The sequence below is a fragment of the Carcharodon carcharias genome, chromosome 6 (genome assembly GCF_017639515.1).
Source record: "Carcharodon carcharias isolate sCarCar2 chromosome 6, sCarCar2.pri, whole genome shotgun sequence".
Taxonomy (NCBI): domain Eukaryota; kingdom Metazoa; phylum Chordata; class Chondrichthyes; order Lamniformes; family Lamnidae; genus Carcharodon; species Carcharodon carcharias.
In genome coordinates this window covers 115,644,212-115,669,911 of record NC_054472.1, presented here as the reverse complement: position 1 = coordinate 115,669,911, position 25,700 = coordinate 115,644,212, and the positions used below count along the sequence as shown (strand labels likewise).

General features: G+C 40.2%; 1 protein-coding gene across 5 annotated transcripts in view; it reads left to right on the top strand.

The window, feature by feature from the left end:
- The window catches only part of efr3a (EFR3 homolog A (S. cerevisiae)), a 255,404-nt gene that overhangs the window by 166,121 nt on the left and 63,583 nt on the right, over positions 1-25,700 (top strand). For all 5 annotated transcript variants that reach the window (XM_041189698.1, XM_041189697.1, XM_041189696.1 and 2 more), the window contains 3 exons: positions 1,961-2,075; positions 14,778-14,829; positions 19,816-19,988. In XM_041189698.1, the coding sequence (XP_041045632.1) occupies positions 1,961-2,075; positions 14,778-14,829; positions 19,816-19,988 (340 nt within the window). The remainder of the gene's footprint in view (positions 1-1,960; positions 2,076-14,777; positions 14,830-19,815; positions 19,989-25,700) is intronic.

The following is a 25,700-nucleotide window of genomic DNA, read 5'->3' as shown; positions in this document are numbered from 1 at the left end:
GACGTACTCTGCGTGAATAAGGAACAGCGTATTTTTAAACTGTGTATACACACGTAGTGTAACATTTGTGTTGATGTGATGCAAATCGACTAAGGTGAAATTGACCTTTTTTGTTGAAGTATCATTTGCCTGTTAATGCATGTTAGTTTGGTTCTGTGCAATGGTTCTGATTCATGTTAAAGTAAAAGCTACAAAAAGTGGTAATTTCTTCATTTGGGTGTCATTCAGTAAATTTGACCATTTAGGTTTATGGTTTTCCCACAGAGATCGTAATGCAAGGATGAGAATTTAAATTCGAGGCATTTCCATACCATGAGCCACTGTAATCAGTGAACACAAGCGTGGGTGAATGGAACACTATGCGAATTAGGGCGTGCACAGCAAAGTTTTGGATGAGCTCAAGCTTATGTAGGGCGGAAGATGGGAGGCCAGCCAGCAGAGCATTAAAATAATCAAATCTAACACTTAGCTAAGAACAGTATATGATCCCTTTCAATACCACTTGCAGTGACTGCCTCTTAACTTGCAACCCTATTTTTATGGGCAAGAGAAGACACTGGCAGTAGCAGTGCCATTAGGAATGAATATGTTGCCTGGATTCATAACTCTGTCGTCTGACTCCAAGCTCGTTCTATTAATGAAACTCTCTCCTACTTGTTGTAGAAGTTCTGCCCAAATCATGGTCTGTCTGAAAATTGGAACAGCCAAAAATTTGGCAGTAAGTTAATGCTTCTGTTCCACCTGTTATTTTGGTGCAGCCACAGCCCTATTTTGAAGTGCAAACAAAAATCCAAGTGCTGGTAAACTATTCATGTCATTGTCCCTTTAATGATAAGTTCTCGCTTTGACTGGATGTGTCATCCCGCCCACCCTTCCTGATTGACCTGGGAACTCAAGAGGCAGGCTAAAAGCCTCAACAATGCCCAACCCACATGTCAACGGGTTTCTGAAATAAACTAAGTACCCTGCCCTCCTTATCCCCCAGTCATCAGTAATTTCTTTTTTTTTGGGGATGTTGGTGACTTTTATGAGGCCATGTGCTGATAGTGCTCCAGCAGTGGTGTTAGATAGGATTTTCCAGAATGTTAACCAATTGATGACATAGAAATGATGACAAAGATAAAAGCACATTCGTTTAGATAATATCACCAACTTCAACACCTCTGTGTTCTTTTGTCTGTGACATCTTTTGATTATCTGCTCCTATCACAGCTTGCCTGTCCCTACAACCACCCCCCCACACCCCCCCTCCACTTCTCTCCCCCCACCCCCGGCCCCCAACCTTAAACCAGCTTATATTTCACCCCTCTCCTTGGATTCACCTAGTTCTGTTGAAAGGTCATGAGGACTCGAAATATCAACTCTTTTCTTCTCCACCGATGCTACCAGACCTGCTGAGTTTTTCCAGGTAATTCTGTTTTTGTTTTAGAAATGATGACATATGTGCAAGTCTGGAAAATGTGCTTTTGAGTGGAAATTGGAAGTGATGGTGTTCCTGCGACATTACTGCCAAGGAGATGAGAAGTAAAGGCCCCAGAGGAGAAAGGTGCTGTCAAAGTGCCTGACCACGATATTAACTTGCCTATTCTCCTGAAGTTGATTAGCCCTATCCACAGTTAACCACATCCTCAATGTTTGAGCCAGCTGCAGATTAGACATTATACCCCTATATTCAAGTCCCAATCATTTATATTTAGAATAAGGAGCAATCTAGTCCCAAAATTAAAGTATTTAATGCTTGCCATCACTGCTACCTTCTCACCCTTTGAATTAAAGGTGTGTTTGACCTATAAAAGGTTGAAACTAAAATAACCTTTTTTATATTGTCTAAACTTCCTTTGAGTTACCCCTGTTCTGACGGGGCATAAGTTTTTATTGTACAGCCTGGTAACTGAGTTAGTCATTGAGCATTATTGAATGTAAAATTAGCTGAATTTTGTGTACATTTATTCTATTTTAGGCTTTTTTGGGAGCAGTCTTCCAGATTATCAAAGATCAGAAATCATTATGTTTATTATGGGGAAGGTGCCCACTTTTGATGCTGGATCACATGCACTAGACTCCAGCCACTCTGGGTAAGTATCAATTTCTATGATGCCAGAAGGAACTGGTGCAAAATTCAGATATCATTAGTACATGGGAAATATTTGTTTTAAATACACATTTGTGTATGCCTTATGTCACTTATTGTGTTTTAGCCCAATGTCAGCAGGTACTAAAATGCTCAGAATTGGGCATAAGCTCACTGAAGCCATAAATTTGGCTGATTTGAGAAATGGCAAAATACAGAGGAGGGCTCCTCTGAGTTAAGTTAATGCAAATCAGAGCAGTAGCAGGAGCCTTACAGTTGTGTCTGGGGTCTGGAATACATGGCCTGATAGTGCTTGGTGCTAATACTTGATCTCCCCTCACCCCGAAATGGAAAACATAGAAACATGGAAAATAGGAGCCCGAGTTGGCCATTCGGCCCTTCAAGCCTGCTCTGCCATTCATTATGGTCGTGGCTGATCATCCAACTCAGTAGCCTGGTCCCGCTTTCTCCCCATATCCTTTGATCCCTTTTGCCGCAAGAGCTATATTAACTCCTTCTTGAAAACGTACAATGTTTTGGCCTCAACTACTTTCTGTGGTAGTGAATTCCATAGGCTCACCACTCTTTAGGTGAAAAAATTTCTCCTCATCTCTGTCCTAAATGGTCTACCACATATCCTCAGACTGTGACCCCTGGTTCTGGACTCCCCCACTATCGGGAACATCCTTACTGCATCTACCCTGTCTAGTCCTGTTAGAATTTTATAGGTTTCTATGAGATCCCCCCTCATTCTTCTGAACTCCAGTGAATATAATCCTAACCGACTCAGTCTCTCCTCATGTCAGTCCTGCTATCCTAGGTATCAGTCTGGTAAACCTTTGCTGCATTCCCTCTATAGCAAGAACATCCTCAGATAAGGAGACCAAAACTGCACAAAATATTCCAAGTGTGGTCTCACCAAGGCCCTGTATAATTGCAGCAAGACATCCCTGCCCCTGTACTCGAATCCTCTCACTATGAAGGCCAACATACCATTTGCTTCTTTACCGCCTGCTGCACCTGCATGCTTACCTTCAGCGATTAGTGTACGAGGACACCCAGGTCTTGTTGCACATTTCCCCCCTCTCAGTTTATAGCCATTCAGATAACCTGCCCTTGTGTTTTTGCTAACAAAGTGGATAGCCTCACATTTATCCACATTATATTGCATCTGCCGTGCATTTGCCCACTCACCCAGCTTGTTCAAATCACACTGAAGCATCGTCGCATCCTCCTTACAGCTCACCCTCCCGCCCAGCTTTGTGTCATCTGCAAATTTGGAGATATTACATTTAGTTCCCTCATTTGAATCATTAATATATATTGTGAATAGCTGGGGTCCCAGCCCCAATCCCTGCGGTACCCCACTAGTCACTGCCTGCCATTTGGAAAAAGACCTGTTTATTCCTACTCTTTGTTTCCTGTCTGCCAACCAGTTTTCTATCCATCTCAGTACACTACCCCCAATTCCATGTGCTTTAATTTTACACGCCAATCTCTTATGTGGGACTTTGTCGAAAGCCTTCTGAAAGTCCAAATTAAACACATGCACCTCATCAACTCTACTAGTTACATTCTTGAAAAAACTGCAGTAGATTTGTCAAGCATTTCATAAATCCGTGCTGACTCGGTCCAACCCTGCCACTGTTTTCCAAGTGCTCAACGATTAAATCTTTTATAATGGACTCTAGAATATTCCCCACTACCGACGTCAGGTTGATTGGTCTATAATTCCTTGCTTTGTCTTTACGTCCCTTTTTAAATACTGGGGTTACATTAGCGACCCTCCAATCTGTAGGAACTGTTCCCGGGTCTATAGTACCTCGGAAGATGACCACCAATGCATCCACTATTTCAAGGGCCACTTCCTTAAGTACTGTGGGATGTAGATTATCAGGCCCTGGGGATTTATTGGCCTTCAATCCCATCAATTTCTCCAACACCATTTCTCTACTAATACTGATTTCTTTCAGTTTCTCCCTCTCACTAAACCCTGTGTTCTCCAACATTTCTATTATATTATTTGTCTCCTTTGTGAAGACAGAACCAAAGTATGTATTTAATTGGTCAGCCCTTTCTTTGTTCCCCATTATAAATTCCCCTGTTTCAGACTGTAAGGGACCTACATTTGTCTCCACCAATCTTTTTCTCTTCACATACCTGTAGAAACTTTTACAGTCAGTTTTTATGTTATGTTTACTCTCGTACTCTATTTTCCTCTTCTTAATCAATCCCTTGCTCCCCCTTTGCTGAATTCTAAACTAGTCCCAATCCTCAGGTCTGTTGTTTTTTCTGGCCAATGTGTATGCCTCTTCCTTGGATCTAACACTATCTCTAATTTCCCTTGTACACCATGGTTTGGCCACCTTTCCTATTTTACTTTTGTGCCAGACAGGAATAAACAGTTGTTGCAGTTCACCGATGTTCTCTTTGAACGTTTGCCATTGCCTATGCACCATCATCCCTTTAAGTAACATTTCCCAATCCATCATAGTCAACTAGCATCTCATACCATTGTAGTTTCCTTTATTAAGATTCAGGACCCTAGTCTCAGATTCAACTACATCGCTGTCCATCTTGATGAAAAATTCTATCATATTATGGTTGCTCATCCCCAAGGGACCTCATGCAACTAGATTGCCAATTATTCCTTTCTCATTACACAATACCCAGTCTAGGATGGCCTGTTCTCTTGTTGGTTCCTCAACATATTCGTCCAGAAAACCATCCCTTATACACTCCTGGAATTCCTCCTGTACAATATTGTTACTAATTTGATTTGCCCAATCTATATGCATATTAAAGTCACCCATAATTACAGATGTTCCTTTATTGCATGCGGCTCTAATTTCCTGTTCAATGCCATTCCGAACATCACTACAGTTTGGGGATCTATATACAACCACCACTAACGTTTTTTGCCCCTTAGTGTTTCTCAGCTCTATCCATACAGATTCCATAAAGTCGGAGCAAATATCTTTCCCCACTATTGCTATTTTCCTCTTTAACCAGCAATGCAACTCCACCGCCTTTTCCTTTTTGTCTGTTCTTCCTAAATACTGAATACCCCTGGATATTCAGTTCCCAGCCCTGATCACCTTGCAGCCATGTCTCCGTAATCCTGACTATATCGTACCTGTTTACATATATTTGCCTGGTTAATTCATCCACTTTATGGCAAATGCTCCTCGCGTTAAGGCACAAAGCTTTAAGACTTGTCTTTTTAACATTACTTGTCCCGTTCTCACTATTTTTCACTGAGGCCCTGTTTGATTCTTGCCCTTGATTTCTCTGCCTATCACTTTTCTTATTCCTTTTTTTTTCTCGTCCTTGATTCCCCCTCCTCTGACTCCTTGTATCAGTTCCCATCCCCCTGCCATTTTAGTTTAAACCCTCCCCAACCACTCTAGCAAATGTTCCCCCTAGGACATCAGTCCTGGTCCTGTCCAGGTGTAACCCATCCAGTTTGTACTGGTCCCAATGTCCCAGGAATCTGAAACCCTCCCCCCCCTCACTATCTCTTCAGCCACGTATTCATCCAATATATCCTGCAATTTCTACTCTGACTAGCACGTGGCACTGGGTAGTAAACCTGAGATCACTACCTTTGAGGTCCTACTTTTCAACATACTTTCTAACTCCTTATATTTTGCTATTAGGACCTCATCCCTTTTTTACCTATGTCGTTTGTACCAATGTGTACCACGACCACTGGCTATTCACCCTCCCCCTTCAGAATGCCCTGTAGCCGTTCTGAGACATCCTTGACCCTAGAACCAGGGAGGCAACGTACCATCCTGGAGTCTCATTTACAGCCACAGAAACGCCTATCTATTCCCCTTACAATTGAATCCCCCATAACGATTGCATTCCCACACTTTTTACTCCTCTCCTGTGTAGCAGAGCCAACCGTGGTGCAATGAATCTGGCTGTTGCTGCTTTCCCCGAGAGGCCATTTTCCCCCCAACAGTATCCAAAGTGGTAAATCTGTTTTGCAGGGGAATAGCCACAGGATATTCCTGCACTGCCTGCCTAGTCCTCTTGCTCTGCCTGGTGGTCACCCATTCCCATCCTGCCTGTGGACTCTTAGCCTGCGGTGTGACCACCTCTCTATACGTGCTATCCACGATACTCTCTGTCTCGTGGATGTTCCACATTTGTCCCCAGCTGCCGCTCCAGCTCCAAAACCCAGGCTTCCAGGAGCTGCAGCTGGAGACACATCCCGCACACATGCTGGCCCCAGCACTGGAAATGTTTCTGGCTTCCCCCATAGAGCAGGAGGAGCACACCACGGCTTTGAGCTCTCCTGCCATGACTTACCCCTTTAAATTAAATTAAACCTTTTGGAAGATACTTACTATCAAATAATATCAATTACCTTAGGGCCCTTCTTCCCTGCTCCTTGTTGTTATAGAATATAGCCCTTAGAAACGATGAACCACAAAATAAGACCTTAAAAACTATATGTGATAAAAGTAGCCAATACTTACCCGACCATGCACACGGTACTCAAAGGATCACCTCCTTCCCTCCTCATCTCCTCTCTCGGTCACCAAACTCCAACTTAAGCACTCTACTGCAGCCCAGAGCAGCATTCCAGTGATCCAATTCCTAGCACTGATCTCTCCTTAAAGATTTCAAAAAAAAAGTTTCAGTATAAGGCTATGGATGCTTTGTGAGCCAGTTTTCTCCAAAATTATTTTCGAACAGCAGCTATTTTAGGGTAAGAAAAGTGACATACTTTTCCCTGGCATCCACGTACTTTGTGTATGACAAGTGAAAATATGAAAGGACCAGGTAAGAAGTCAAAGAGAAGTTGGGCAGTTAGAGAAAAAGTGAAATTATATTAAGGAGCATAATGCAAAATAGTAAAACACCCTACAGGTGTGAAAATATAATAACAGTCTCAATAACAATAGGGATGTACAGGATAAAATAATAGATGACGATAGCAAAATGGCAGAAATATTAAATAATTATTTTGCTTTAGTATTTGCCAGGGAGGTAGATCAGGTGGGCATGGCATTGCAAAATAAGATTGGAAATAATATTAACACATTTGAGGTACAGGAGAAATATTAAATAAGTTAATCAAACTCAAAAGGGATAAACCTCCCGGTCCAGATAGTTTATGCTTGCACATTTTATAAGAACCTAGAAAAGAGCTGCAGAGGCAATACTACACATATTTAATAATTTGTTAGGAATGGTGCAGTGCCAGAGCACTGACAGTTAGCATTATTCCTATTTTTAAGAAGATGATAAAACATCCATGGAGTTAAAGACCAATCAGCCTAATATCGGTAATAGGAAAAATAATGGAATCCTTATTAAAAGACAAAATAGATGAACACTTAGAAACCAAAAATATAATGAAGAACATTCAACCTGGAATTCAAAAGGGAAAATCTTGTTTGATCAACCTCATTTAATTTTTGAAGAGGCAATAGAGGGTAAACTTATAGATGTAATTTATCTAGATTTCCAAAAGACCTTTGAGAAGGTTCCATTTGATAGACCAATGAATAAGATCAGAGCATGTAAAGTCAGGGAATAAGCAGCAAAATCGATAGCTAGCAGATTGCAAGACAAAGTTGAGAAATGGAGTAAAGGGTAGCTATTTAGAGTGGCCGCAAGTGAGAAGTGGGGTCTCTCAAGAATCGGTGCTAGGACTATGGTTGTTTACAATTTACATTAATGATTTAGTCTTTGGAATCAAAGACACATCTGCTAAATTTGCGGATGATACCAAATTGGGAAGGAATGAAATGGTCAATACTGTGGGGCACTATACAAGATGTCATTCATAAACTGATGGGCATAGTATTTTGAGAGCAGAACATTTCCTTGGCCATTCATAACCTGAGTGGTTTGTTTCTAAATTTGTGATAAAAGAATAATAACTTTATTTGCATGGTTAAAGATGCTAAATTTTACATATATAGTATGATTTTTGACTCTGTAGAACTACTCCACTAATTATTCTGTTCTTGGAGAAACTATAGCCCTAGTTGTCCTGCATTCAGCAAAATGGAGTTATAATTGCACGTGATGCAGAGCAAACAGGATGGTCTTGCTGAATTTTACAGGCACAGTTTTTAGACTCTGTGCATGTATAAAAAGCAAGATAGGTTGCTGAAACTCCTCAAACAGGCTGATCAGCTGCTCTTTTAAGGGTTGCTGCTCTCTCTTAAAAAGGGAGTTAATAGCAATCAAACTAGCATAAGGGACAATAGATACATGATCATGCGTGCAATGCCTGGCCTTTGGAGGTACTGCAGCAGGGTGCAGCAAAGGATGGTGGTTCTGTTTGCTGCCTTCTGTAAAGGCCCAGGTAAAAGCTGCAAGGTTGGGGGTTGCAGAATGAGTGAATGCAGTCTGTCAGGCCTGCCATACATTATTGCAAATTAGGAAACCGTTGAGCAGCAATTTTAAAGTAGGTAGATAGAGGTGTCTTTGTACATGTGCATATTGTCCTTTTGACCAAGGCCTGGATCTAGTATAAATGTTTTACTTACACCCTTTGAGATGACCAGCACAACATGCACCCAACTTTACTGCTTTTTTGCAATGGATTTTGTTTCTACAGTTACTTGTTCAGATGTCTTTTATGTGAAACAATGGAGTCATGCACAGAGCTTTTCATAGGTATCAGCAAAACCGTATGGTAGGAAAATCATTGTACAGGCTAATGTTGGAACTTCCTGTGTAAGAAGGGTGATGGCAAATCATATGGGCGCTGCTTTGCGTGCATTTACAAAGCTCTTCATAATTGTGCTCTGCTTCCAGTTCATGGTTGTTCATAACCATTGGGAGAGATGGTGAACCAACATTGACTTTGAGCAGATGAATACTTCTCTTTTTGGTCAGTCTGTAGAATCATAAGACAGTTACAGTACAAAGTACCATTCAACCTAATGTGTCTGTGCTGGCTTTCTGCGAGAGTAATTCAATTACCACCACTTTTCTACTTTTCCCCGTAGCCCTGCAAATCTTTTCTCTTCAAAGAGGAATTGGATAATTATCTGAAAGCCACAGTTGAATCTGCATCCACAAACTCAGACAGTGCATTCCGATCATAACCATGCACTGTGTTAAAAAGTTTTTCTTTATGCCACCTCTTGTTCTTTTGCCAGTCACTTTAATTAATGCCCTCTGCTTCTTGACCCTTCCGCCAGTTTATCCCTATCTAGAAGAATTGGAAAAGGTAATTTTGTGTGTCACATAGAAGCTAGGAGCAGGAGTAGGCCATTTGGCTTTTCGAGCCTACTCCGCCATTCAATATGATCATGGCTGATCCTCGATCTCAATGCCATATTCCTGCTTTCTCTCCTTACCCCCCTAGCCTCTTATGTGGGACCTTATTGTAAGCCTTCTTGAAAGCCAAATATACCGCATCCACTGGTTCTCCCTTATCTATTCTACTAGTTACGTCCTCAAAAAAAAAACTCCAGTAGATTAGTTAAGCATGATTTCCCTTTCATAAACCCATGCTGACTTTGTCTAATCCCGTTGATGCTTTCCAAGTGCTCTGTTATCAGGTCCTTTATAATACACTGTAGCATTTTCCCCACTACTGATGTAAGGCTAACTGGTCTGTTATTCTATTTTTTCTCTCCCTCCTATTTCAAAAAGTGGGATTACATTTGCCACCTTCCAATCTGTAGGAACTGCTCCATAGTCTATACAATTTTGGAAGATCTCCACCAATGCATCCAATATTTCCAGGGCCACTTCCTTTAGTACCCTGGGATGTAGATTATCAGGCCCTGGGGATTTTTCAGCCTTTAACCCTATTAATTTCTCTAGCACCATTTTTTTTTTTTACAAATACTGATTTTCTTCAATTCCCACCTCTCACTAGACCCTTGGTTCCCTCACATTTCTGGAAAATTATCTGTGTCCTCTTTTGTGAAGACAGAACCAAAATATATGTTCAATTGTTCTGCCATTTCTTTGTTCCCCATTATAATTTCCCCCCTTTTCTGACTGTAAGGGACCTACAATTGTCTTTGCTAATCTTTTTCTCTTCACATATTTATGGAAGCTTTTGCAGTCAGTCTTTATGTTCCCTGCAAGTTTACTCTCATACTCCATTTTCCCCTTCTTGATCAATCTTTTTGTCCACTTTTGCTGAATTCTAAACAGCTCCCAATCCTCAGACTTGCTGCTTTTTCCTCTTTGGATCTAATACTATCCCTAATTTATATTTTGTAATCTATGGTTGAACCACCTATCCTGTTATATTTTTGCACCAAACAGGAATGAATATTTGTTGTAATTCATGCATATGTTCCCAAATATCTTGTGTTTATGGTATTGACTGAATATTATTTTTCTTTTTCTTTTTGGGTAGAGTTGTTGAAAGGGTGAAGTTGATTATAAGGACCTGAAATATAGAACTTGAATGGAGTGATATGAGAAATGTTCTTGGGTCTACGACACTCAGGCATGCATATGGAAAGCCAAAGTTGTTACTGCAGGAGTAGTCCATTACTGTAGTAGTTGTCTAAATATCATATTCCCAATAGTGACCGATAACTTTGAGATATGAAATCCCAGTGATTTATGCAAAGGATCACATGACAAGATTTCACATTTTAATGCTTTTACTGGCATAAATCAAATAAAATCAACAGCAACTAAACATTACTTGGGCAACTGATACACTAAGCTACAGAAAAAATATCCCCCCTTAATTTGTTAAAATAATGGAAAACACTATGTCATGTTTATACGTTATGTCCACTCTTGGTAGACACGTAGTCTTAAATTTAAAGTCCAACTCCTCCCAGCATTAACACGATCCCTTCTCCCTGCTTTCCCAAGGTGAATCTTCCAGTGTCCTTTTAAACCAAATCCTCTTCACTCAACCCTTTGAGCATAATCAAATGGACTTCCTATTGTAAAGTTCTGTTTGGTGATTCCATGGTCACAATCTTTTCTCTATCCGATTCCTTGGCCATGGGTTCTATCCTCACCAGCTCTTCGCTGGGTAGTTGACCTAAGAACAGTCCTTTTCTTCTGCTTGGCATAGTAGTACCTGTTGTGTGTTCTCTTTTTCCCAATTCCTTTGGACTGACTGACTCAGAGTCTGCAGCAGTAAGGCTAGCTGCTTTTCCCTTTGTGTCCCAGTGTTAATGCTCACATCTAACTTTGAATAAGTTTTGACCTGGGCCCCATCCCCATAACAACCAGATCATTTAGGCTTATTGCCATGCAAAACTTCGTACAACTTCACACCATCCCGCCCATTTCAGGGCATTATGTTTTGCCTTAAATTAAAAAGGCAGTTTAAATATAACCATTTATAAAGCCTAGCGGTCATTATATAAAGTTGAGGATATTCCAATCTCCCTACTAATGTGCCAGTTCCATTCTGTCCTGCTTTTCATCATCCTCTGCCTTTGGGCTGAACTTTACGCCCCAGCGAGGAGGAAGTTCTCCAAGAGCTTCCAGCTAATCAAATGGCTAGCAGTGTTACAGACTGTATACAGATAGTATTCACTGGAAGGCTAAGTATTGTACATCTAATCTCTGCCACTGCTACTTGCAGACTAACTACAAGTCATGGGACTAATACATCATATCCTGTCTGGAGGTGGTAGTGCTTGACAGTAGTTTAAGATACACCCCATTAAAGGTACATGTCATCATATCACCTTGTACCCAGCAGCACCACTGGGAGTGTGCTGTGACGGAGCTGGAAAGAAAGATGAGTCAGGGCTCTTGCATGGGCCAGGTTGACAGGCCCTGATGAGGGGGGTAAGAGGAGTGTCGGCGAGGTTTGATAGGTTGGCCGGGGGGAAGAGAGAAACAGTTGATGGAAGAGTTGACAGCTCGAGCATAAGGGGCCCGAAAAGGAGACACCCTCCCCTTGCCAGGTTTCACTTGGCATCTGAATAGTTGGAACTGGCCTCCCCCTTCGTGGGGACAATCCCAGTGGTGGGAGGAGAGCCTTAAGTGGCCATTAATTAGTCTGCCATTTAGTGGGCTACCTAACACCTTCCCAACGACTGGTAGAATCTCAGCAGATGTGGCCAGTGGCAGGTAAACAGCGCTACTTCCCTGATCCTCTCCGCCTGCCATTCTGCCCTAGGGCGGAATTCTAGCCTATGGGTGCACACCCAATCCGGCATGTTCACTCTTTTGATGGCAATTTTTGACGAATACTTTGAATGGACTATGGGGTAACAACTCACTTGAGCATCCTAAATGGTGGCATGAGCTTCATTGTATTTGCACTTTGCTACTGTGAGGGAGTTTCATTTTGGGGTCATATGCCATGACTATAAAGGGTACCCCTGGTCTCCCAATAGACATCTGTTTGCTCCATCAGAACTGTTAAATAATGCAGACACTCTGGACTGTCACATAATTGCTGCTCCCTACATAATGGGCATTAATGTGCAGAAACATACTTCTGTGATTGTACCTTTAAGAAATAATACCCTTTCTTGTCAATTAATGCGTTGAGGTTGAAATGTGGAACTTTGACCATATGGGTTCCATTTACAGCTGGATTCTTGGGAAGCCTGTCAGGTGATAAAACTTTTGCTTCAAATAATGCAATAATATGGGAACTGCATTCCCTTTCTTCCCGCTTTGACTTAAATTTTTACTGCAATTATGATTGTCAAGATTTGAGGAAAATGTGTCTACACCACTTTTGCCACTATTTATAACTGAGTAGATCTGTCAATTTACAATAAAATGACATTTTACAAATTTCATCTGATCTTCAGTGTGTGAGTAATGCTAGCTAGGTTGCATTTATTGACGAGGTGGTGATTGACCTTCTCTATGAATTGCCAAGGCTTTTCTGGTGATGGTGTTAGGGAATATCAGGAGTTTGACCTGACATCAGTGTAGGCCCAGTCAAGGTATTTGGTGTATGTTTAAATATTTAGTTAATAAGCTTATTTGTATTTTCTGAAGGCAGCAGCCTTCATGTTCTGCAGCAGTATACCAACAGGTAGCTTAAATTTCTCAAGTTAGAGACAACAAAGGTGACATGTTCTTTTTTCCTTTGAGTGGTGGAATCAGACATGGGACAGGATTTTACAGTTGTTGGGGTTTCCCATTCTGGCACTAAAAAAATTGCGGTAAAACTCACCCCCACTCCGGCTGCTCTGCAGCCATTTAATATTCTAAGAACCATTAATTAGTTTGAGATGGACTTTCTCTCCCCATTTAGGGAGTAAATCCCAATCTGTTTGACTGGCAGATCTCTGGTCCCAGCAGCGCCACTGTGGGTAGTGATCACCTGTTGGCACTGCATTCAGTCCTGAAGAAGAGGAGCCAGATGACTGGTAAGATGGGTTGTTTTCGGTGGGGCAAGGATGGGAGGCTCTGCTGGGGGCTGGCGTGCAGAGGCCAGGAGGCTGGGGATCAGATGTCAGGTGCCTGGGGATGGGGGAGCCTTTGATTGAAAAAAGGGGCATGTGATGGAGGCTGTCTCCCACTCCAGCCTTCCCACCCAAGGCTCAAGCAGGCCTGTTGCAGACCTCCAGCCAACCAAAAAAATAGCGACCTTAAAATTCTGCTCATGGGACAGAGTTTGCCAAGATGTACTTTGTTACGCAATATCAAACATTATTACTGAGTTTTAATGCAGCAGTCAGTTCCTTCTGGGGTCTGTCATGGAATTTTGCCCATTTAAAGGAAGTATTCTACATGGATATGAAGATCGGTTTGTGCATTAGTCTATTTCAAACAGATGCAAAATTAACAGAGCCTGCAAAACCTCCCAGAAAATATTAAATTTGCTTTGAAGCCTATTATTTTCATCATATCCCACTGTTCTCCAAAGGTTTGTGTATATTCCCTGCCAAGCTTTTCATTTTTACTTTTCCTAATGAAAATTAGGCCCACAAAGTCATGGACTTACTAATCCTCCCAGTAATACTATGTTTGATGCTGCTGTTCAAGGAAGTTGACTTTGTTTTAATTGTACTGAATCCCTGATTGTAGGGGAATCATGGAAAAATGCTCCTGAGCATCAACACTTATTAAACACTATAGCATCATTTCTAAATAAGAATAACAGCAACTGTTCACTGAACTATGATACAAGTTCTCTGGTTACCTAAATTTAAGATTTATGTTGAGAGTGAATATTGTTGTAAGCAGCATGGAATTTTTTTATTGGAAATTAATTAGCTGGCTTTATTTACTCCCCTTTTGAATGAATTTCATGATATTGAATAGATATGAAACTTAATTCTTCAAAGGAGACTGAAAGAATACATGAAAGTGTGTTGCCTTTTTGGGAGAGTATAACTTTAGGATGAAATTGAGGTGAGAGTAATAATGCTGAAGTGGTACATAGGACTATAAGATTAAAGTTACCTGAGAACTAAGATTGTGGAACAAATGTCTTAAAATACAAATATTAGCTATTGACTGAATGGAATGCAATACAGATGTACTGCCTAATGTCATACTTGTTTATGATGAGCTTTTTAAAATCAGAATATTTTTTAATTGTGATTTTAAAGGTTCCATTATTCATGTTGGGCAAATCGTGTCATTTAATTTCCTTTTTAAAATTCTGTTTCTGGCTGTGATTAGCCCTATCTCTGTGCATTTGATGCACACTGATCATTTAATGTGATCTTTTCTGATCTCTTAAATATTCAGTCATATGTTAACATGCAAAATAAATTACTTGACACAAGATTTTAAATCCTTATATGCTTTATAGAGAGCGAGGAACAAGAACCATCCAAGTCATGCTTCTGAGATCTCTCCTTATGGTAAGAATTAATTATGAAGCTCTAACCAAAAGTTGAAAAATTACTTTCATGATATCTGTTCAATTAACTTGAACGTTAATTGTTGAGGAAATAATTCTGGTCAGTAACCCATATAAGACCCCTTTTCTGGTTCTGTGCTTAACACCATTTCAATTCCTAGTCATAAAACAGATTAACCTACACATACTAATCATAGATATAACTTTAACTGTTCAAGGAGTAATAAATTTTTTGAAGTTTTTCTTTTTTTTTGGAGACCGACAATTTTTGGTGCACTTCTCAATTCTGCTTCATATGTAGAATTTAACAGAAATTTTCTATTTATGCCGTTTTTACAGCATGAACTATAGCAGTCAATTATCTCTAAAGTTCGTACAATGTTAGCAAAAATGAGTCATGCAAAAAGAATTTCAGAATACAGTTGTAACACATTTTCCTGCATATGAAAGCATAATCTTGAAGTGCTTAATGTCATGGAGGGCTTTCAAAATGTTTGCAGCACAGCAGGAAGAAATCATAAGCGATGTAAGTTAAGTATGTATGCATTTGTGTTATTGATGCATAATTCAATATATTTCCTTATAACTTGTGTACAGCAGGTGCCTTCTGCCCACAAATCATCTTTCCAGTGCGTACTTATTGACTTTTTCCTGTTATATATTGTTGCATACTGTTGAATAATTGCATACCAAAGACATAGATGGCTCTGTGGAGCAAATGTCTGAACTGTTTCTCAGATTAGTCACCAGTTTGTTTCCCTTTTATACATGAGGAACACTTGAAAGTAATTTGGTCTCCCTTCTGACTGTTGAAAGTAGAAAATTTAAATTTAAAAACCTCTTTTGAAATGTCTTAGTAGTTCCCAAGCTCCCTTCAACATTCCCCTTTCAATACTTGGTCAGCTTCAGCCTCTCACTGCCTGTTCTTGTCATTCTGCATTTTTCTTGGCCCAATCTGCAGCTTTCTCTTTAGAGCCTAGCAGCCTTTAGTACCTTTCCCAGTCTTGGTCACTGTCTCCACTATCTGCCTCCACCAGTCAACAGATCTTGGCCTAGTCTCAGCCTGCAGCATGCTTCATGCTGCCCAACAGCTAGGCCTCAAGTGCAATTTCCTATATCTTTTAAAGATATGTGCATCTAAATTTTCCAAGTTGGTTTGCTGCTCTATCCCTTTTAAAGTGTTAATATTCAATGCACAAATTTTGTTCTTATCCTTCTTCCCAGCATACATCCCCTGACGTTTTTTTTCCCATGTAATTTCATTTGACATTTATCTATTCAATCTACAAATGTAACTCTCCCCCGCTGAAGTTGCTTACAAGTGTTCTTCACATATATGCACGGCTGGGGAAACACTAAGGATTATATCCCTGCAGAGCCAAAACACCTATTGTTCACTACTTTTTACCTGTCCTTTATTTTCCTATTCATATTGCCAAATTCCTTTTAAATACACTATGCCTTAATCTTGACACCAGGCTTCCTGTATGGTCTCTTAACTGGCATTTGAAAATCTGCATGCATGGCATGTATACTTTCCTATCAGTATTGTTACTTCCACTAAGAAATCCTACAAGATTAGTTGGACAGAGCTTATCTTTGAGAAATCCACACTGTCCTTTATTAACATGTCTTTTTATTACAGATTGTAAAGCTTTATATACAACTAACATTGAGCTGTTGGTCTATAGTTGGCTCATTTATTCCTTTGTCCCTTTTTGACCAGAGGTGTAACATTGGCAACCCTTGCATCATATCCAAGGACGTTTGCATAATTATACTTGAGTTTTCATTAGAGCATGCTACTTTCACCACATGAGTTCCATGTAAAGTATTCTTCATTAAATTAAAACTCTTGGATATGTACAGGAACTGGAAAAATAAACCAGAAAAGTAGAGTACAAGAACTCTGTTTTCACATTATTAATGCTTCATGCAGTGCAATTGCATTTTGAGAGAGGAAAGGAAATTTGTATATATTTTAGTTAATGAAGAAATGAGTAATAGCAGTTATAATTAGAATTTTCTTTTGAACAAGTTTAGAAATTATTTCATATTTACTAATATTCCAGCGCATTTTTCATCACTCTACATGTGTTGCTATTTAAACTCTAATTGTAACCTGAAAATATGATTTGAAGCTATCTACAATTTTTAGGGGACACAGTTTAAGAATCAGAAGTCTCCATTTTAAGACTGAGATGAGGAGAATTTTTTTCTCTGAAGGTCATTAGTCGGCGAAATTCTCTTCCCCGGAGAGCAGTAGAATATGGATCATTGAATTTATTTAAGGCTGAGTTAGATTCTTGATAGATAAGGGAGTTGAGGGTTATGGGGGCCAGATGGGAAAGTAGAGTTCAGGCAACAACCAGATCAGCCAAGATATTATTGAATTGTGGAGCAGACCCGAAGGGCTTAGTGGCCTACTCCCAAGTCCTAGGTTCCTATGTAAACAATTGACTGTATACAGCAATGGCTGTAGGCACTGACAACATCTCAGAAGTAGTACTGAAGACTTGTGCTCCAGGTCTAGCTGTGCCCCTAGCCAAGCTGTTCCAGTACAACTCTGACACTGGTATCTACCTGACAATGTGTAAAATTGCCTAGTTTTGTCTTGTCCACAAAAAAAAAGACTCATTCAATCTGGCCAATTACTGCCCCATAATCACTCGATCATCAGCAAAGCAATGAAAAGTGTCATCAACAGTGCTTTCAAGCAGCATTTACAGAGCAATAATCTGTTCACTGATGCTCAGTTTGGGTTCTACCAGGGCCATTTGGCTTCTGACTTCATTGCAGCCTCAGTCTAAACATGAACAAAAGAGCTGAACTGCAGAATTGAGGTGAGAGCGACTGCCCTTGACATCAAGGCAGCATTTGACTGAGTGTGGCATCAAGGAATCTTAGCAAAATTGACGTCAATGGAAATCAGAGGGAAAATGCTCCACTGGTTGGAGTCATGCAGAGGTGCAATTGAGGCATCTGAGGGAGCACACAAACCTCCAAACAACCCATCTATCTAATCCTTTAAGCAAGTCCTGTCTTGCATGTGGCAGAGTCTACAGATCAAGCTTTAGACTTATCGGCCATTTCAGAGCCCATTGAATTGGAGTCATTTGAGGTCATCCTCAATCACAAGGGGCTGCTAAGGAGAATACCTAGCACAAAGGAAAGTGGTTATGGTGTTAGAGGTCAATCATCCAAGCCTCAGAACATCATTGCAGGAATTCCTCAGGATACTGTCCTAGGCCCAAGCATCTTCAGCTGCTTCATCAATGACTTTCCCTCCATCATAATGTCAGAGGTGGGAATGTTCGCTGATGATTGCAGTGCTCAGTACCATTCATGACTCCTCTGATACTGAAGCAATCTGTATCCATGTGCAGCAAGACTTGAACAACATTTAGGCGTAGGCTGATAAGTAGTAAATAAAATTCACACCACACACAAGTGCCAGGCAATGATCATATTCAACAAGAGAGAATCTAACACCTCCCCTTTGACATTTAATAGCATTACAATAATTGAATCCCCCACTATCATCATTCTGCTACCATTGACCAGAAACTGAACTGGACCAGTTGTAGCAAAATACTATGGCTACAAGAGCAGGTCAGAAACTGGGAGTTCTGCGGTGAGTAACTCACCTGCTGACTTTCCGTTGTCTGTCCACCATCAACTACGCACAAGTCAAGAATGCGATAAAATTCTCTCCATTTGCATAGATGAGTGCAGTTCCAACAGAAGCTCGACACTATAGAAGATAGGGCAGCTCATTTGGTTGACATCTCATCCACCACTTTAAACGTTTGCTCCTCCAACATTGACACACACTGGCAGCAGTGTGTACCATCTACAAGATGCACTGCAGCAACTCACCAAGCCTCCTTCAACAAACACGTGAACTCGACCACCTAGAAGGGCAAGAGCCGCAGACGCATTGGAACATTAGTACTTGCAGGTTCCCCTCCAAACTACATACCTTCCTAACTTGGAACTATATCAGCGTTCCTTTACTGCCATAGACTCAAAATCCTGGAACTCCCTCCCAACACCAGATGGATTGTACCGGTTCAAGAAGGCAGTTCACCACCTCCTCCAGGGCAATTAGGTATGGGCAGAAAATGCTGGCCTTGCCAGGGTAGCTCACATTCCATGAATTAATGGAAAAAAATCCCCTCTCCTCTCCAAACTGAATGAATGGGGTCTTGCTTCTATTTTGCATTTCCACACTGGCTCCATTAAGATTGGAAACTCTTACAAATAATGAATTACGTCTATTTTAATGCATATAAATTCCTGTTTGATGTTAATGTTCAAGCACTGAGGGCATATTCAGCTATTTCCAGATGACTAGAGGGTTTCTATATATTGCCTTAAAAAATGATCAAAATGGTATAAAGATAAAATTCCGGGGACAAATATCAAAGGAAATCAGCAATGGATCCAAATATAGAATATCTGTAGCATCCTATAGACCAACAGGTTGACTATATGCAATCCCAATAAAAAGAGGCCAGAAGAACAATTAATTGATAGATGTTGGCACACTTTGGCAGAAGCTTTTTTGCAATCTGTGAGATGTGATCAATAGATTAGTGTTTTTGTTATTTTTCCATGTGGGAATATATTGCAAACCTGAAACATAACTATAGAGCAAGGAGCCATTATTGCCATTTTACAACTAATCTTTACTCTGAAAATTTATGTGGCAGAGACCTATTTCACCAACATTGGTACAGAAAGCCAGGACCAAAAAAAAACACTTACAATTTCACCAGTAGGTGTACACAAGAAATCAGCAGCTTATTTTGATAAAGGTGTCTCTGAAATAAGCATGTTGCTAATCAGAAATGCGAGGATGAACTAGAGGACGAGTGAACTGGAAGAAGAATGGCTCATTCTGCCTGTCTTTTTGAAAGCCTGTAGAAATCTGAAGAAGACTTGGGGTAATGAATTTATTTGTTTACTTTCTCATTAATGCTAGGTGACTTCAGGGTATAAAGCCAAAAGTATAGCAGCTGCGCTTCCGTCTCCATTTTTAGAGCCCATACTATCAGTTTCTCTAATGGAAGATAGTGAACTAAGGCATCTCGTGCTACTCATTCTACACAATCTTATCGATCGTCATGAGAACAAGGCAAAACTCAAAGGAATGAGGTATTTTTTTTTGTTAGTATAACTCTATGTATGGATGCTTGTATATTTTGTTCATGTGTGTCCTCTACTTGAATGAGAAACACAAACTTCCTGTTGCAGTATGACTTTTCTCACAGTGAAGATCTCATAAATGTGACCCTGTTCAGTTTTTAAAAAAAGAAACATTATTTGTAAGAAAGGAATACAATGCTGACAGAATCTGGCTGGATCTTTATATGGAGATAAAATCATTCTAGAATTTGAGCAAATTAAAATCTCAAACAGTTTCTTCTAAAGGGAAGACTGGTTTATGCAGACATTTTTGAAGATCGAATTACTATGGAAATTTTACTGACTCTTTTGGATGCTATAACATAGTTTGTTCTTGCATGAATCAAAAAGAAATTTGCATATAGCTTGGCTTCCCTAACCTTGCATATAATTCCCTCATATGGATTATACATTATTCCCCTCCTGCCCGCATAAGGTGCAGTTAATTGTATCATATGTCACAATCACAGAATTGTTACAGCATTGAGGCTTTTTGGCCAATTATGTCTGCACTAGCTCACTGAATGAGCAGTTGCCTCAATGCCATTCTCCCACTTCCTCCCTGTAACCCTGCATATTCCTCCTTTTCAAATAACTGTCTACTTCCCTTTTGAATGTGTCAGCTGAACCTGCTTCAACCATACACTCTCTGGCAGTGCTTTCCAAATCTTAACCACCCCCTGCATGAATAAGTTTTCTCTTGTATCGTTTTTCTTCTTTTGCCAATTACTTTAAACCTGTGCCCTCTCGCTTTTGATCCTTTCATGAGTGGGAATAGTTTTTTCCTATCTACTGTATAAAAATCGTGCATGATCTTGTTTACCTCTATCATATCTTCTGTGTTGTCTTTTCTCCAAGGAAAACAGATCCAACTTCCAATCTATCTTCATAACTGAAGTTCTTCATCCCTAGAACCATTCTTGCAATTTTTTTCTGCACTCTCTCCAATGCTTTCACATCCTTCCTAAAGTGCAGCACCCAGAATTGGAAGCAGTACTCCAGCTGAGGTTGACCGAGTGCCTCATACAAGCTCAACATAACCTCCATGCTCTTTTAACCTATGACCCTATTAATAAAACCTAAGATACTGTATGCCTTATTAACTGCTTTCTTCTGCCACCTTCAATAATTTCTGTGCATGGACACCCAAGACCCTGTGCTGCTCCCTTTAGAATTGTACCCCTTTATGTTATATTGCCTCTCCATGTTCCTCCTTCCAAAATGAATCATTTCACATTTCCTCTGCATTGAACTTCAACTGCCACCTGTCTGCCCATTCCACCCATTTGTCTATGTCCCTTTCAAAGTCTACATTATCCTCCTCACAGTTCACAATGCTTCAAAGTTTCATATCATCAGCAAACTTTGAAATTGTGCCCTCTACACCAAGGTCTAGGTCATTAGTATATATCTGGAAAAGCAAGAGTCTCAACTCCAACCTCTGAGGAACTCCACTACAAACCTTCCTCCAGTCTGCGAAACACCTATTAACCAACACTTGTTGTTTCCTGTCACTCAGCCAATTTCATACCTATGTTGCTACTGTTCCTTTTATCCATGAACTCTCAAGTCTCTTGGTCTGTTTTGCAGCACTGAATCAGATGCCTTTCATAAGTCTATATACATGAAATCAACAGCTTTGCCCACATCAACCTTCTCTGTTAATTCTTCAAAATCACTCCTAGTTAGTTAAACGTGATTTTCCCTTGAGAAACCTGTGTTGACTTTCCTTAATTAACCCGCATAAGTCCATGTGATTATTAATTTTGTCCCGGATTATTTTTCTCGAAGTTTCCCCGCCACTGAAGTTAAACTGATTGGTCTGTAGTTGCTGGACTTATCCTTACATCCTTTTTTGAACAACCGTGTAATTTTTGCAATTTTCTAGTCCTCTGGCACTACCCGGCTCAAAGGAAGGATAAACAATTATGGCTGGTGCCTCCATAATTTCCACTCCCACTTCCCTCGGTGTCCTTGAATGCATTTCGTCCAGCCCTGGTGCCTTATCAGCTTTAAGTACAGATAGCCTCTCCAATACTGCCACCCTATCAATTTAAATCCTTTTGTCGCTGAGTTACCTCCTCTTTCACCTGGCCTGGTAAAGGCAGATGCACATTATTCACTTAATACCTTAGCAATGCCCACTGCCTCCATGTATAAATCCCCTTTTTGGTCTGTAATCGGCCCTACTCCTTTTACCACCCTTTTACTAATTATGTGCCTCTAAAAGACCTTGGGATTCCCTTTTGTGTTGGTTGCCAATCTCTTTTCATACTCCCTCTTTGTTTCTCTTATTTGCTTTTACACATCCCCTCTGAACCTTCTATATTCAGCCTGCTTCTGAATTGTATTTTCTATCTGACATCTGTCATAAGCACACTTTTTCTTCTTTATCTTAATTTCTATCTCTCTCGTCCCATCCAGGGAGCTCTGGCTTTATTTGCCTTATCTTTTCCTTTTGAGGGGATATACCTTGACTGTGCCTGAACTCTCCCTCCTTTGTATGTAGCCCATTGGTCAGCTACCACTTTTCCTGCCAGCCTTTGACTCCAATTAATTAGATCCAGATCCATTCTTACCCCATTGAAGTTGGCTTTCCTCCTGTTAATTATTCCTACTCTGGATTGTCTTTGACCTTTTCCATAGTCAGTCTAAACCTTATCTAATACAATGACCACTGCACCTTAAATATTGTCCTGTTGGCACTTGATCCACTTGGCCTCCCTCATTCCCAAGAACCAGGTCTAGTAGTGCCTCCTCTTGCATAGGACTGGAAACATACTGCTGTAGAAAATTTTCCTGGACACACTACAGGAGCAATTGTCTCCCTGAGCTTTACACCACTACTATCCCAGTCTATGGTTAGATAATTAAAGTTCCCCATCATGACAACTCTAACTTCTGCAACTCTGTAATTTCTTTGCAAGTTTGTTCCTCTACATCCTTCGATGTAATTGGTGGCCTATAGATTATACCGAGCAAAGTAATTGCATTCTTTTTATTCCTTAGCTTCAGCCAAATCAATCTGCCCTTGACCCCCTGGGACACCATCTTTCTCCAGCACTGTAATGCTCTCCTTAATCAATACTGCCACCATTCCCTCTTTTCTTCTTTTCCTATCTCTCTTGAGCACCTTGCATCCAGGAATATTTAGCACCCAGTCCTGCCTCCCTTTGAGCTAGGCCTCTGTTATAGCCACAATATTGTATTTGGCAATCTGCACCTGTAACAACCAATCTTATTTTCCACATACAATCTGTCCATTCACAGACCTGCACAGTAACCCTTATTCAGACTTCATTACTTTCTCCCATAGTCTGACCACACCTAATAACTTGCTCTTCCCTACTCTGCCTGTATTCTGTGCACTTTGGTATTCTTCTCTGATATTATCTCCTGGTTGCCATACCCCTGCCAACTTAGATAAAGTTGCCCCAATAGCACTAGGAAAGAGCTCAGCCCCTGCTCTATTCAGGTGCAACCCTTCTGGCCTGTACAGCTCCTGTTTTCACCCCAGGGATGGTCCCTACGTCCCAAGAATCTAAAACACTCCCTCCTGCACCGTCTTTCCAGGCACACTGCAGCCCTGCCATTTCTCTGTTAGTTAATAACCTTGTTACTTCTAATAAATCTTACTACGATTAAACCTTTATCAGTACCAATAAATGTTATTACTAATAAATCTTATTATCTTCCCATTTGCACATGGCATTGAGTGTAATCCAGAGATCACTACTTTTAACATCCTGCTTGCTAATTTCCAATTTAGCTCCCTAAATTCTGACTGCAGGACTACATCCATCTTTCTGCCTATGTCATTTGTACCCATGTGGACCAGGACTGCTGGTTACTCACCCTCCCTCTTCAGGGTCTCTGCTCAGTGACATCCTTGATCCTGGCACCAAGAGGGTAACACAGCATCTTGAATTCATGGTTGCAGCTGCAGAGATGCCTATCTTTTGCTGTAACTATTGAATCACCTATCATTATTACTCTTCCACTCTTGTACCCACCTTATACAGCTGAACCACCCGTGGTGCCTTGGACTTGGCTTTGATCATCATTTGAGTATCATTCTCATCAGTATTCAGAACTAAATACTGGTTGGAGAGTGGGATGCACTCAGGGCCTCGCACCACCTGCCTGTTTCTACTTGATAGTCTGGTGGTCATTTATTCCCTCTCTCCCTGTAGACTCTTAAGCTAAAAACATCTAAAAACGTGCTAATCAAGAAGCCTTCAACCTTTCAGTTATACACTGTGATGCCAGCTGCTGCTCAAGTTCCAAAACACAGAGCTCAAGCTCCTGCAACTGACGACACTTGTTGCACAAATGGCTATCCAGGACATGGAAAGTGTCCTGGAGTTTCCACAGAACACAGGATGTGCACTCTAGAGGTTGGAGCAATCCTGCCATTTCTCTGTTAGTTAATAACCTTGTTACTTCTGATAAATCTTATTACTGCGAATAAACCTTTATCAATACTAATAAATTTTATTAATATCAATAAACCTTACCGATATTAATAAACCTCATTATTATTGATAAATCCCACTAATACTTAATACACCATACTGGTAGTAATAAGCCTTTTTTTTAAAAGACCACTTTATTCTCTGGATAAAATAAATATGACATACTGTTATGACATGGCAGATGATGTGTGCCAAGCAAACCAAATCCACAAGGGAAAGTTGGTCATGCTATCACAACGGTTATACAATTTGTATTTGTTATGAGGAGGTGTGTGCACTGACTTCAGAAATAATGAGTCTACCAAGAACTTTAGAGATTTTAAAAATTAAATTAAAATAGTTGTTAATAAAATAAAAGATTTCAAGTACACACATAAGAATGCAATCACTTAATATTATAACTCCTTAAATTCCTAACTAACCTGACTCCCAGTTATACACCCCCTTTAAGGCAATAGTCCAAAATAGATCTTAATTTTTTTTTTAAAACCCAATGAGTTAACACAGTATGCATTTGACAGTGGAATTCAAAATGGCTTTCTCCAACTTTAGTTACTGGACGTAGCAGACGTATGCACAAATGGCTGGAGGCTACTTCAAGGTTGTTTCTCACACACCTGTTAGATCTTACATGGCCCCCAAAATAGCCTTTCTTTCTCCTTATATACATTTTTCTCTCTTTAATATGTAAATTCTACTGTTCCATCTGTACCTTTCCCATTATATAAAGCTCTCATGTTGCCAATATTGTCAGTAACCTTTGGGAAAAATGAACACTACCTAGCCTTGCTTATCTGGCTAAATGTAAATATACTTACATCCCAATGAAATCCAAACAATCCCTTCACTTATCTAAAAATGCAAATTCCCTTCACACCATATATGTTAAGACAGCATCCATGTTTACTCATTAGCATTTCAAGTACACCCCTACACCTAGCTTCTTTTGATAATTTCAAGCTTTCAGTCTACCTGACTCCAAATGTAATTAAATCACACAGACAGAACCATCTACACTCACACCCATAAACCTACTTTACAACAAACCAGAATAATATTTTGAAAATTAGTATACTTCGTAACAAATATTCACCAGCCAATCACCTATCTGCTTTCTTCTGATGTCACACCTCTATTTTTCTTTCTGAATGTGGCTTTTGACTGGTAGTAAGAAAACCAACTGTTCATATCCTGCCCTGGTCTTTCT